The 15990-nt window shown below is 28.3% G+C and overlaps 1 protein-coding gene across 3 annotated transcripts in view; it reads left to right on the forward strand.

Annotated features, from left to right (window-relative positions):
• LOC107437618 (uncharacterized) overlaps window positions 1-15990 on the forward strand; it is a 162605-nt gene that overhangs the window by 65990 nt on the left and 80625 nt on the right. For 2 of the 3 annotated variants that reach the window (XR_015429340.1, XM_087152123.1), the window contains exon 1: window positions 7654-7979. The exons of the other annotated variant lie outside the window; for it this stretch is intronic. Coding sequence is in view for 1 of the 2 variants with exons in the window: in XM_087152123.1 (XP_087008249.1) it covers window positions 7923-7979 (57 nt within the window). In the remaining variant the exon portion in view is untranslated. Of the gene's footprint in view, window positions 1-7653; window positions 7980-15990 lie in introns of those variants that run through there. 3 annotated transcript variants of the gene reach the window in all.

Genomic DNA, 15990 nt, shown 5'->3' on the forward strand with positions numbered 1-15990 from the left:
TGACACAGAAGTAGGTTCTTGTTAATTGAACTGAAACTAGTATAGTATGGCTTATATAGTCCTATAGTATGGCTTATATAGTCCTATATAAGCCATTCCAGGACCAATATTAAAAAATCTAGACATTCCAATCTTGGTCCCTCGGTGCATGTTCTTATAGGATCCATAATGAGTCAATTTTGACCCCAATTGGGGCCAAGGTAAGATTGTTGCTTAGGTTCTTCAGTGTCGAGACACATAATGGAATAGAATACTATGGTTTGACACAGAAGTAGGTTCTTGTTAATTGAACTGAAACTAGTATAGTATGGCTTATATAGTCCTATAGTATGGCTTATATAGTCCTATATAAGCCATTCCAGGACCAATATTAAAAAATCTAGACATTCCAATCTTGGTCCCTCGGTGCATGTTCTTATAGGATCCATATTGAGTCAATTTTGACCCCAATTGGGGCCAAGGTAAGATTGTTGCTTAGGTTCTTCAGTGTCGAGACACATAATGGAATAGAATACTATGGTTTGACACAGAAGTAGGTTCTTGTTAATTGAACTGAAACTAGTATAGTATGGCTTATATAGTCCTATAGTATGGCTTATATAGTCCTATATAAGCCATTCCAGGACCAATATTAAAAAATCTAGACATTCCAATCTTGGTCCCTCGGTGCATGTTCTTATAGGATCCATAATGAGTCAATTTTGACCCCAATTGGGGCCAAGGTAAGATTGTTGCTTAGGTTCTTCAGTGTCGAGACACATAATGGAATAGAATACTATGGTTTGACACAGAAGTAGGTTCTTGTTAATTGAATTGAAACTAGTATAGTATGGCTTATATAGTCCTATAGTATGGCTTATATAGTCCTATATAAGCCATTCCAGGACCAATATTAAAAAATCTAGACATTCCAATCTTGGTCCCTCGGTGCATGTTCTTATAGGATCCATATTGAGTCAATTTTGACCCCAATTGGGGCCAAGGTAAGATTGTTGCTTGGGTTCTTCAGTGTCGAGACACATAATGGTATAGAATACTATGGTTTGAAACAGAAGTAGATTCTTGTTAATTGAACTGAAATTAGTATAGTATGTCTATTTTTATGCCATTATTTTTGCTTCATTCATTTAATTTATCTTTGTTCCTATATTCGAAATGTATTCAAAATATGCTCATTAGATTTGAGGATAAGGTTGAGAAAAAATTATATTATTGTTATTTTTCAAAGAATCTCTTTAAAATGAGAGGAAAATTTTTTAACAAGAAATTCGGAATATAATAACTTACTATGGGTAGAAAGTCGTATCATGAGTTAAAAGAACTCTAGAAATATGCAAACGAAGAAGTTCTAGTTAACTTAGTTTCAAACACGTAATATTTTTTTTTCAAATATAGATTCAATAAATGGGCTAAGATCGTACTTTAGTTATTCTTACAGTCAAACAATAAGATTAGCAAGAAATACAAAACCTATATTTTAAGCTCCCATCTTTCAATTTTTCTTCCACTAAATTCTTTTAATGTAATTTTTGGTATCTCAATCAAAAACGACTCAATCAATATGTTTAAACAAGAAAAATTTACATTATTTTTATATTTCAGACGATATTTACATTCAGCGTAATTTTCAATCGAAATTTATGCTTTTTGTTCTTGAAGCTGTTCTTTAATAGCTCTGTCGTCACATAAAATGACGCTTTTTTAAGCGAATCATAAGCTATTTTTAATAACTGTTGGGAATTTGTAACGATTGTTCACGACTGTTAAATTGTTTTGTTTCTTACGAGTTTTCCATCTAATTCTGAAAATGGCGCAAAACATCAATGTGAGGAAAAGACAACGCGGGCCGTGGTAGCCCAATGGTAAGAGACCACTGGTAGCCCAATGGTTAGACTCCTGTCCCGAGTGGTTGGGGATCGATTCTCGACTCGATTAAGACCCATCGAGTGCATGCGATATACGTGCATGTGCTCGTAAAATCTGTGGAATTGAAAGTCCCGTTGTTGGTCACAAAGCAGTACCATACCATGGGTGCAGGAATCTGGAAAAAACTTCCCTTTCCTTCAGATCCATGTCTAAATTGAGGAAGTGGCCTCACGAATGAGTAGTGCTGTCATCTATCCGTAAGGTTCTGAACCACGACATACTTTCACCCTGTTCTCACTTGTCAAACGAGAGACGAACTTTCCTGACTTAATTCGCAAAAGGCCTATGACTAGTGAGCTTTGATTGCCCAAGTGTCAATAAAAACAACTAAGTCACAGTTTTGTAAAAATGAAAAGTGTTTGTTGTCTAACTTTAATACTTGAAAAATTACTTACTTGCTTCATTGTCTAGTTATAGAGATCGGAACAATTAAAAATTGACAAATATTAAAAGCAAACAATTTTTAATGTCTTTTAATAAAGATGAAGAAACGCTCCATTTTTATGAACAAAATATTGAAAAAGAATCTAAAATAGATAGGAATAGGCAAATAGAGAACCATAGCATCGGATACGGTCAGATAAAGAGAACTTAAGAGCGACATTAACCTTGGCTTGAAACAGGCTGTGATGTTTAAGAAGAAGGAGAAGAGAAAATAACAGTGAAAAAAAATTGTAGAGAAGGAGGAAAAAGTCGAGAGAGAGAAAGGCAAAAAAAAAAAAAAAAAAAAAAAAAATGAAGAAGGCGAGTAGAAGAGAAGGTGAAGAAAAGAGAGGAAAGAAGAAGATAGAGAATTGAAAAGAATAAAAGATAAACGAACTACTTTACCAACTAAAACTTGTTTAATTTCAAAATTAAGGTTTTGTTTTTATAAAATAATAACATCTATAAATTTGAAACTTCAACTAACATTACTTGAAGGAAGGAATGAGAATTTAAACGAACCAAATAAGTTTTTGATAAATGCATCTACACTGTATTACATATAGTCTAATCGGTCATTATAAGTTCAAGTATGCAACTTTTTTATCTTCGTAATACTAATGTAAATCATTACAAGACGAGCAATTTATAAATAGTGGCATTACATGAAACACACCCAATAGGAATTCACATATTATTGCACCCATTCCTCATGGTCTTAATCATTTTAAGAAACCAAGATTAGTTAATTCTTGAATAAATTCTAATTCTTGAATTTACTCTTAAGGCTATATTCATATGAACTCTCATGAACTTTATTTTTGCATTCGGTTTTGTGTTACAGTTTGCCTATCTTTTATTCATTACTATCTCCACCCGTTGTCGGGAAACGCTATAAGTCGCGTGACAGTTGATGACATGTGATTTATCTTGTCAATTTTTTATATAGAAAACATAGTCTCGGTGTTTTGATAAATAAATTACGGTTTTATTTTAAACCCTGCTTTAGCATTAAATGTAAATTCCCTAGGGTAGTTATCATAAATATTTTTTCTCAAAAATTTTTTAAAATTTATTTGTAAAATACATTCGTTTTCATAACATAGTACTCACATTTAAATTATATTTCATCGTAAAAGTATTTGGGGAGATGGAATAAAGAACTGTAATCGGATACCTGTAAGCGACATCATCGTTTAAGCCAATCAAGTTCGACACATATGAGTGATGTCACCGGCGGACATCATATTAAAAATGATGTGAAAATTGATTCAGCTTGATAAGAAACCAAACCTAGTTCCTGTGGCGCTAACTCGCCAAGCACAACCACGTGATTAGGTCCAACCATGTGATTGAAATCGCATGTTTGAGTGTAATCACGTATTATTCTTCTCGCGTTGCCAGCACCCACCCGTGTTTTGCATAGTACAATAAGTTCGTTTCAAAAATTACAAAAATAAATATAGTCTAATTTTATATTGTTTTTATTTAGTGACTTATTATTTTTAGGATGGGGGTTAGAGCTAAACGTCTATTGTTCACAAATTTTTTAAAAAAATTTCTGTAATTTTTCTAAACATATTTGAAGGGTTTGGTGCAATATTGTAATGAGTAACACTTTTTCCAAAGAGACATTTTTGCACCAACTGTTTCTTAGCATTGCTTTCAGATAAACAGATCTCTAATTTCCACTAGATAGCAGCATAATAAGCAGATAACATCTTATTGCCTACAGTGATTTCAGAATTTCCATAGGATAACAATACAATGAAGAAAATTTTTTATTACCTACATTGATTTCAGTTTTTTGTCTTTCAGATAACACAAAAAAGAGAATCATCTTATTGCCCACATTGATTTCGGAATTTCTACTAGATAACACAATAAGCAGAAACATCTTATTTCCTTGAATGATTTCAAAATTTCCATAGGATAGCAACACATAGAAAAACATCTTATTGCCTACATTGATTTCGGAATTTCTGCTAGATAACCACACAATTAAGTAAACATCTTATTACTTACTTTGATTTTAGAATTTTTTTCTCTAGATAACACAATAAAGATAATCATTTTATTGCCTGCATTGATTTCGGAATTTCCATTGAATAACAAGACAATAAGGAAAAACATCTTACTGCCTAGATTGATTTCAGAATTTCTACTAGAAAACAACACAGTAAAAAAAAACATCTTATTACATACACTGATTTCAGATTTTTTTTTCTGTATAACGGAATAAAGATAATCATTATTGCTGACATTGATTTCAGAATTTTTACTAGATAACAACACAATAAAGCGAAACATCTTATTGCCATAACTTTGGTCATTTCTGCATTTTCTCAAATAAACAAGTGAATTTTTTGTATGGAATACTTTTAATTATCTTAATGAGATAATCAGACACAAGAAATTTAGAAACTATAAAATACATAAATTTTTTAAAATTTATAATTTCCTAATTCCATTTAAAAAAAATTATGATCCTATAAGAAATTTCGAAAAATTGTTTAGATTCCTTTTGTGAAATTGTTTTGTATTTCTTTAAAAAAATTTTAAATGTAAAGTTCAATCACCCAATAAAAAATACAATATTGAACTTAAAAAGAAAAATAAGAAGAACAAAAAATTAATAAAGAAAAACGAAGAAAAGAAGAAAGAAACAGTTTTTGGGGAAATAGGCGCTTTTTTTGAATAAAATGTTATTTGATATTTTCATGAAAGAAGACCTTTAGCAGAATGCATGCTTCAATATTATTTATTTCCTACATTTTATAAATTCTTTTTTAAATTTTTTGAAACTTTACAACTTTTCAGTTCATAAACTCTGATACATTTTTATTGTTCAATGAAATGTATGATTTATTGGTGTTAATAATGTCAATGCCATTTTTGAAGCCAATAGATCTTTTTTCCCCTTATTTTTTATGATTAAGTTTTGTTTCCGTTGGGTTCTTTATATTGACATAGGAAAGGCATATATACTTAAAGGAAGTTAGTTTTTTTAGATCTGATTCAGTATTTTAAAATATCGTCTGCACTAATTAATTAGCATATTTAAGGTTAAGCCTTCGACCCGATCATCAAAAGGTAATCAGCTTAGTTTTCTTTTGCAATTTACAAACCAAAAATTGAAGAAAAAAAAAGAAGAAAAAAACGTGTCCGAAAATTTGTACTTGAGTTGATAGAAAGTGCCCCGAAATTGGATGCAGCAGAATTTAGCGGAATGCCATAGCATTAATCAACTAAAAGTTAATTAGAGCAGTTAAGTTTTCCCCTCTATGTAACTTGTATCAGGATCAGCTCAACTTACAAAGACAGTTTGTAAGCTAAGCTAACCTTGAAGAGCAACGTTTGACACAAAAATCACCAAGTTTTTTTATTCAGGTTCAGATGCTGTATTGTAATGGAGTCATAAAGTACGAAACCATGTGAGCCTGGTTGAGGAACTCCAACTTTAAACATAGCCCCTTAATTTTTGTCATATAACTTAGTCGAGATTGCTAATATAAAAGATATCAAGTAAGACTAGATTCAACCACCACGTCGATCATGATTTAGCGATCTCTAATCTTTGTCAGAATATGTTGATAGTAATTGATAGCACATATAAATGATTTTAAGCCAGACAAGATTCAACCACAGCGATGATCCGTTTCATAATTTCCTATCTGAATCAGGCATTTCTGTCGAAAACTAAATTATTTATGTACAATATTTTAAGCTAGATTATCGATTGGGGATGATCGATTTCGGGATGGAACCGATGACTGCTCAAATTACTCTTTAAACCAGGACATGAGATTTCAGTTCTACAGGTACCATCTCAGATTAAAAATTTTGCTTGCCACTATTTTGATAAGAAATATGTTCCATTTTGAAAATGCTAACTGATGTAGTGTAAAGAACTTTTTGACGACCAAAAAGGAATATAGGAACTGAAACATATTTATTACAAAATAATAATAATAACACAAGGTTGCAATGGTTCAGATATTATCTACTTAACATTAAAAGTCATAAAATTAGAAAAATGTGAGAAATGTTCCCATACTTATAACGGAAAAAAAGGATTCTACATATTGCTTTGACGTTGCCTCATGGCAAACATCAAACTAAAAGAACCCAATCTACAGCAAGCTCTTAATGCTGGAAAAAATATGGTAGTTTGATATGAAACACAACATTTTAAAAGACTACTCGTCAACCCCAAATAAACGGGTGCTAGTGGCGAGTTGTCGAGTGGAAATTTTGTACCCTGCGTTAAACTACTTGTATGCATGATCATATTCTTCTAAAATCAAAAACTGTTTTAAATTACTGCAGTTGTTGTTAATGCATGATGAAGAAATTTAGCTTTAGTGACATAAAGACTAGGGCTTTGAATTGCGACCCGAAAGGTCATGGGTTTGAACCTAGTCCAATATTTAGAGTCCTTTATAAGTTTCAACAATATCGGGGACATGTGATTGGGACGTATTGGTCCCCTTATTGGACTTCAGTCCGTAATCCCTTCCCCCATGCATAGAGACAATAAATTATAGAGAAAAGTTGAACTGAAATATATTTTACGATTGTATTTCTGGGAAATCGAACCTTCTTTAACTAAACGTTTATTATAATCTTTGAGTATTTTTTTTTCTTTCGGGGTATGAACCCATGGCTGATAAAGCCATGGGTTCATGCTGCTGTAGAAGATCTTATATTTTCGGCCAGCCCAATATTAGAATTGAACTATTCTCTGCTTACGGAAATCAAGATATCTTTAAAACTTTTATTTAATGAAAGAGTCTAGGCAAAAATTCATTTTATTGATGCGTGCGTGAGTTAAGTAAAGAAGATATACGAACTTCAATTACAGAATTACGAAACAATTGTTAAATTCCTCACATAAATTCTTAACTACAATACTATATTATTTTAAATTGACTACATACATCATTTGGTGTCTGACATTCCTTTAGTAATTTATCGATTCGGTTTCTTTCAATTGTGTATTATCTTTGGAACAAGTACCACGTTTTCTTTCATTTCAATTCACTGTTCTATATACCAATTACAGATGTGCTTTGAGTATGAATTGGCCATGCCTTCCAACCCTTGAAATTACTCTTTCTTCTTTGCTTTCTCTTAACACTTCTCCTCTAAAAGGACACCTGTTTGTTTTTAAGAAGTGAAATAATGGGAATCAACAATAATAAGAAAAAAGTGTCGGCGAGTTCTAACCAATGGAACCTCTGTCCACGACCTTAAGTTGTTACGTCACGCTCATTGCAACAATAGGAAAAGTTGTAATTCCACACTAGCGCCGCCTCGTTACCAGGTAAGGAGAAAGGAAGTAATTCATTGCCGAACTCGCTTTCAGTAAAAGAAGTACACAGGTACAGTTGCGATCAGTTTCTACCGAGTTATGACGTTTCTTAGGAATAGCAAACGACATTTTAAGGATTGATAGTAATCGTCTGCAAAGTTTATTTTTCGCTATGGGAGCTACCTAAGTTCAGTGCGATCGTCTGCTTTTTTTGAAGAATTTTTAGTGTTTTTATAGTGATTTTGTGTGCGAAATAACCATGGACTTAACAAGATATTGGTGTGTTGGCCTATTTCTTCTCTTCAGACTGGTTTCGGTAAGCCGATGTTTCTTCCTCTGTTTTGTTTTGGTATTACTAACTATACCCGCACCTGGGCTAAAGAGATGTTTATAGATTCACGCCGCACATGTTTACAATTGCCAATTTTTTGCTTATAATGCTATTTGAATATCATGTTCTAAGTTTTAAAAGTTATTATCATGAAGCAAATTCGTATTTTATTTTTATAAAGTTTAATTTTTTTAAAACTTTTTGTAATAAACTCCAAGTTTGCAAAATACTAGAATATATTATTTGAAAAAAAGAAAAACATAATAAAAAAAAAGCAAACAAAGCTGCTAAAATAAATGGCATGTAATCAACATTTTTTACTCAAAATTTCTCTGTTTTATACTACGCTGTGTTTAAGTAAAAACTTCTTTGAAATTTATTTACTTTAACTATTACTGTAAATTATTTAAAAATTATGTGTTCACTTTCCTTGCTTATATTTGTTTACACATCTGAAAGATTTTAAACAAAAATATCATAAGTCTCTTTATTTTTGTTTAAACTAGATTTAAGTGAATATTACTTTTTATTGTTATTTTTTTACCAAAATAGTTTAAAATATTTGAGTTGACACACAAAAAAAAAATTGTAAATATTTTAACGAAACGTTATATTCAATTTAGCTGCTCTTAATTTAGTTACTTTCGATTTTTTAGAATGTAAGTTTTTAATTACATTTCATAAAATTTATTTGTGTTCAGAGCAAACCTATTATTTCAAAATTAATAATTTATTTTACTTTCCAAAAAACTGTTTAATAGGTATTGAATTTAAAACGTGACAAATATAATTGGATCGAAGAAAAAATTTGCTATTACGATATGCAAATAATAATCGCTAAGATAAAGAACTTTTATTATTGAAACAAAATCAATCTTTATCTAATTTTATTCATCGATATTGTTTACATATTTGATTATAAATCTATGCACAAAAGAGTTTTCAAAGAGAGAATATTTGAAGAAAATTTGTTTTATATTATGAGTAAAAAATAGCGTTTTTTAACTTCTTTTTTATTATTATGAATAAAAACACTATTGAAATATTAAACCAGTAGTATTGTAAAAATTTATTATATAATAATTTTTTTCTTTAAAAAAAAAGTCACTGTTTAAAAAATAGTTCCATGTTGTATATTATTCCATTTCACTTTGCAGAAAAAAAAGCTTGCCTAATTGAGCTATGTTAGCAGGAAAATAAAGTAAAACTTATTCTTTGATACAATTTAAATTAAATGCTATCGAATGTTAATGGTATGTTTCTATTTCAAAATAATTATTTAAGATCAAGCAATGTTTTGCACTTGCGCAATGTTTCTAAACTAAAAATGCTAAAAATAGTTTCCTTTAATAACACTCTTAGAGCTCTCCTCATTCTCTTACATGCATACCTTTAAAATCTAGATTTTTTTCTTAAAATATTTATATTACTTGAATCAAAGTGTGAAAAATTATTGGAAATTCTAGACATAAATTCTAGATGTAAATTGGAAGTTCTAGATGTAAAATTATTGGAAATTATTGATGAGTAGCTTTTGTAATTAAAACAAAATATTTTTCTTTAAAACTAAAATCTATATTTTACTCTTATATTAGATAATTAAAATGCGATTCAATTTTAAATACTTTCAGCAATGTAACTTGTTTCTACGTTAGAACAATTACATCTGGAAAAATAAGGAACGCCAGGCGTTGTTTTCTTTCAATACCTCTAAAATAAAATAAAAACTGGAACGGATGTGTCATAACGATCTTCAAAACATTTTCAAATATTAAAGTCTAAACAAAAACTAGCAAATTTAATTCTTTTTCAACTTAAACTTTTCAAAATGATCCCAATTTGCAGATAAAATAATTTCAACCTAATTTAAACAGATCTATTAATTAAATAAAATAATAAATGTTAATTTTTAGAGCAGAAATCTATGAACGTTAATTTCTAAAGTAAAAACCTCTAAACATATTATAATCTCAAACGAGATTTACTACATCTCCTATATTTTCTTGTGTAAACTATTTAATTATTCTAAGTTCTCCACATTTCTTAAACTAAATATTTTAAATTTTCTTAAACGTTCTTAAAAAAATTTTGACCACTTTCTTTAATAAAATATAAATGAGTTAATTTTTCTATAGTTATATGATTTTAAATCTTTTTTTGAGATTTTAATTCTACGTTATTTTTTTTTTAAATAACAGCAAGCGTTAAATAATTACAAAATATATTTTACGATGTAAAAAAAAACAAGTGTAATTATTTAGTACAGAAATAATTGAGCATAATCTTAAATTCTAAAAGATTAAAGAAAGAATAAGCTAATTTACAGATAGTTTATAATTTGTTTTACTTTTGAGATTAAGTACATCCTATAAAATAAAAATAGAATTTCTTATGAAAATAATTCCAAAAGAAAATTTAGGATACTGATAAACTCTGTTTCATTTTAGTTTCATAGTACTATAAATATAAATGACCTTTCTGAGTTGAATAAAATATCCAATTGAATCCGAAACAAAACATTACCGTGTGCTTATTTTTCTTTTCTTTTTTTCTGAATAGTGTGGGAAAATTCCGTTTGTTGAATTGACCTAAAACTTCCACGACTCTAACCCGGCATTTGGAGTATTTTTTACCTTTTTCTCCTCTTCATTTAATCAATACTTTTTTTAGTTGATGGAATATTCTTTTCAAGTTCCCGTGAAAGAATAATCTAGTGTATCTTCAACTGCAAAGAAAACATTTTTTGTTTTTCAATTTCTTCAAATTAAGTTGAGTAAACCGCGAAGTATAAGCTCTAAACTGAAAATAATTTTGAATAAAATAGTTTCTAAATAACAAATTAATTTTATCCAGAGATATTTAAATTCAATTTATTTTGATTAAATTATTAGCAATTACAAATAATTTTTCATCAATTAATGACTAATTCACAAATTGATTTGTTAAAAAAATCTTAATTAGCTTATTTTGTTTAATTAATTACAATGATGAATTATTTTGAATAAAATGGCTAAATTTGAAATTGCTTTGACAAGAGAATTTTCTTTGCAATTTATTTTGATGATAATTTGTTTCATTATAATTTAATTTGCAACTTATTTTGTTAATAAGGATTCAAATTATTTAGAACGAAATTACTAAGTGTTTTGAACAAATTATTGTAAAAGAATTTTTAATTTCAGTCTGTTTTCGTTAAACTAGTAACAATTACAATTTATTTAGCTTCAGCAATAATTAAGCTAATGATTTAAAACAAAATTGTTTTTGAACGAAATAAAAATTTTGAAGTGATAAAAATGTTTTTGGAATTATTTAGTTAGTCATGAACGTTCTTAACTAATTTATATATTTGAAATTTTTAGATTTATTTATATATTTATAAGCGAATGTAATAAAAAATTTAAATGTTTAATATACGAAACGTATTAAATTACTAATATTTATATCATTGTTTTTTCTCGGTTTGCATCTTTTTGACTTTAAAATGCGCTAAGATTTATGATTTTATAGTATGATTATAAGAAATATCATGATTTTAAACAAAGGATGAAAAAAAACATGCACATTTTAATGTTACATAATTTTTTTCAATTCTTAACATTAAGAAGAAAAGAACATAACTTTTACTTCAAAAATTGCTTATGATTTATTTTACTGTGGAAGTTACCAGATAAAGCTGTGAATACTTCATTTTAAAAGATACATTTTTACATTATTTTAAGCCTAAAATAGAGCTCAAATGCATTTAAAATAGTATGATTTCCTGAGCTGTTTTCTTTTATGCTAAGATAATAGCAATTAACTTAAAGCTTAAGGATTTTTCTTAATTTATGCACCAAAACATTTCTAAAATTTTATTTTAAAAGTAATTTTACTAAAAATAATTATTTTACAAATGGAAATCAGATTTGTTTATCCAAGAAAGTAAGGTCATAAAGTATACAAAAGTAGAATATATATAAAGCACAAAGAATTTCATTTCTTTCTGTGTATAAATAATGCCGATGCAGAGAGAGAAAAAAATTCTCTTAAAAATAACGTACTAGTATGGCAATGACTTTTCTGATTAATAAAAAAATATATATATAATTCTGGTTATGGAACTAAAATGTATGGTATTTAAACCATTCATTTAGTAATTTGGAAATTAACCATTCATTTAGTAATTGGTGACAGGTTAATTGGAAATTCTGGTTTTCAAAACTATAGTACTTATTTCTACACATTTAGTAAAAATACAAAGCTGAGAAGTAAATTTAACCGAATAAATGTTTTTTTATACCATTCGCTAAGGTATCATGATAAAATTATCAAATCTTAACACATTTATCAAATTTTTTCACATATTATAAAACCATATTTTATTCTTAATTTTACTAAAATCATTACCTAAGGGATTCGTGCTTTACCGTACTTTCTGGAGTTCCCATAGAACCAGAAACATGAGAAATTTTATCTCATTCTATTAGTTTTAACTATATCTACTTTTTTTTTCTCGGTGTGATTTTTGCTTAGTACCAGTGTATTTTTATGTTCTATTTATTTTAATTTGAATTTTACTCACCCGTATCACTATAGCATCAATTGTTTTCGCATATATATTTTTACACTTCATTGATTGGACAACGTTTATAATGAATGTGAACGAGACATTTAAATGTGAGATTTGTTTGAAAATTGTCTTGATTTTTGCGAAGTCTATCGGGGAAGCCTAGTTACAGAATTACAGTGATTAAAAATTTATGTATGTTTTGTAATTGATCTAAGATTGTATAATAGGACTGTCCTGAGTCAAAGGATCTTGAATCAAATACCATCATTATATCTACTACACTAAGAAAAAGAATATGATCAAAACTATCGGAATTTTTTAAATTTACCGTGTTTTTGTCTTCATGAGAACGCCAAAACGATAGATAATTTTCGCCTCAACGTTTTGGTAAGATTAACGAAAAAATATGATTTTATAATAAGTGATAAAATTTGGTAAATGTCGTAAAATTTAATAATTTTATCATGATACCTTAGATCAATGCGCAAAAACCCTTTATTCGGTTAAATTTATGAATCAGTTTTGTATTTTTTACTAAATGCGTGGTTATAAGAACTATAATTTCACAAACCATATTTACCATATGAACATAAAAATTACCAAATAAATGGTTTAAATATTTATTTTTCTGTTGTTTTTTTTTAAAACCAGAATTAAGTTTTCTTATTTATTTATTTTACATCTATTAAAAAAAAGGCCATTAATATTCATTACGCACGGTAACTTTATCAAGAAGTTTTTAACACTGAATGGATATCTTCTACTGTCTCATTGGGACAAAAATTGTGAAAATTTGAATAAAAGTGTCCAGTTTAAAAAAAGAACAATCACTAATTTTGTTGATTTGTTTACGGTCTCAACGGGACAGAATTTTGGATTTTTATTAAAAACAGTATTTTGGATAGCATTAAAATTAAGTAAGTGTATTACTATATCGGTTGACAATTTCTCAATGATCATAAAAAATATCAAGAGAATGAAAAATTAGCATGAAAATACAGTCACACACTGAGAGGGTGAAAATCGTAAAATGCTCATGCAGTTTTCGACCCCAAACTGAAAAACAGCTACGAAAAAATACTACAGATTGCTAACAACAAAAATAATTACATGATTTATTATAAACAAGAGTTGTTCGAAGTGGCACCCGATGACGTCATTGGACAGTCTACTTTGGCGTGAAAACGATCTCCTGAACGTGTTCGTAGATACTAAGTGCACTTTTAATATCTACCAAAGAAACAACAAGGCTATAGCCGTCGCATAAAGTAGTGATTTAAAATGTCTCCATAGGAGAAAGTGACATGAATTTAGATCTGGCGAACACGGAGGTGTATATGCGACGGATCCAGTTCCGTTTATGTTTTTTTACTCGAATTTCCCCCAATCGACGTAATTTGCGTCCTATGTTCATGATAAACTCTTCTGAATTCGTTTATTGGATTTTGGAATACCCTGTATTTATTTAAAAATGTGCGTTTTATATTTAGTGCTTTTGAAGGATTAGAATATACTTTCGCATCTAAAATCTTGTACATTTATTCTTGTTAAGACCTTAGCTTATATTTATTCTAGTTAAGAGCTTATTAAATTTTGTACATTTATTTTTGTTTTATTTTTTTAAATGCTACCGTAAGCCAGCAAAAAATTCTGAATTTTTTTAAAATAATATTTTGAGTTTCAAGCACTTCTAGGCTAGTTTTTATAACTCAGAACTCATTGATGTGGCAGAATTTTAAAATTCTGCATACTTTTTAACGGTGGGATTGCCAAGAATTTAGCACTGACGCTAAAATATTTTAAATACCTAGACTTTTTTTTTTCGACCAACCTACTGTCTATTCATTCAGCAATAAAGAAAATTATTAATATTTCTGTCTTATAGTTTTAATTCTGTAGATCATTAAAATAAAAACAGAAATCAACAATTGAGTCAACTTTTTTCTCAGCCGATAGATTCATAATCAGCTGGAAAAGTGAAATTAATCGGATTAAAAAGAAGAGTTATCACTTTTACTGAATCTTCGTGTGAAACGGAATGAAAAAAATGCTTCAAAACAACAAACAGGATATAGTTTTGATTTTCGGTAATTTTGATATTATATAAATGCAGATTGAAAAAAGAAATCTCGAGGTATATAATTAAGGTATTATTATTGGGAAAAATGAAATAACGCTTCGCACTTTTTTTTTCACTTTAAATATCTTCGGTTGTTTGTGTAAGGGTAAATGATCATCCATTAAATGTATTAAAATAATAATTATATGTATTTCGCAAAAGAATGGATATTCACAGATTTCACGCAAATTAGTTACACTAAGATGGCGAAAAATTTACTACTTAAGGGAATTATAATAATAAAAGAGATAAAAATAACTTGAAATAGTTTTAATAGAATATTTTATTCCCGGAAATTTAAACTTTCTCCATTAACAAAAATGTTATTTACTGTGCTGAAAAGGAACTGCTTTAGAATACCTTTAGAGGCAAAATTTTTACATTTTTAATTTGGATATAGGTGTGTATTATACTCTAAAACATAGTATAAAAACAAAGAAAAATAATAATAAATTTTTTTAAGGAAATATGACTGGAAAGATGTTAAATAAAAGACCAAAAGTCTACCTTTTTCCAAAATTACATAGCTTTGTTGAAATTTATTATATTTCCATAACTCTTGCTTTATATTACTCATAAAACTCAATTTAGAGAATAGTCTACGCATTCGACATAATATTAATTCATATTAATATATTTTTCTGCAAATAACGAAACTTTTTTGGCGAAAAATAATTAATTATCATTTATTTCTATTTTAGCTGCAAAATTTAAAACAATAGTTTAATTGACTAGTTCCTTAGACGCATATGTATAGAAAACATTCAGGCAAAATTTCTAGCAATTCGAACTGAAATATTTTTAATTATTGTATTCGAATTTAAGGAAAATATACCAAAATTAATTGTTTTGAGAAAAAAAAGAAGGAAAAAAAAGCACATGTCGATGAAACAATCGAAACGGAGGATTTTTTAAATCAACTTTTGTTAATTTTGACGTTGAAAATAAAGCTTAAAGAGAAAAAAGTTCATATGTTTATATTACATAAAAAACAGAAAAATATTTCTGTTAAAATCGGCTTACCCTTGTCTATGGCTTAAATGCTAAGAAAACAATTTTGTTTTTAACAACCATTAAAAATAAGTGTCGATAAAATCTTAAAAAGAATTGAAAATATTGAAAAAGAGATTTGTCCTGCTGTTCAGATTATTTTGTCTGGTTTTGGCAATATAATTAAAAATAAATTATATTATAATTAAAATTAAAAATATATTATATAGTATCCCATTGATACTTAATCGTTTGACTCAAAATTTTTCTTAAACATATTTTTCATACTTTTTTTTATTATTCTGTATTAGTTTAGGTCAAAATGAGTGGAAACT

Source organism: Parasteatoda tepidariorum, chromosome 9 (genome assembly GCF_982258835.1).
Source record: "Parasteatoda tepidariorum strain Cologne lab strain chromosome 9, Ptep-v5.0, whole genome shotgun sequence".
In the NCBI taxonomy this organism is placed as follows: domain Eukaryota; kingdom Metazoa; phylum Arthropoda; class Arachnida; order Araneae; family Theridiidae; genus Parasteatoda; species Parasteatoda tepidariorum.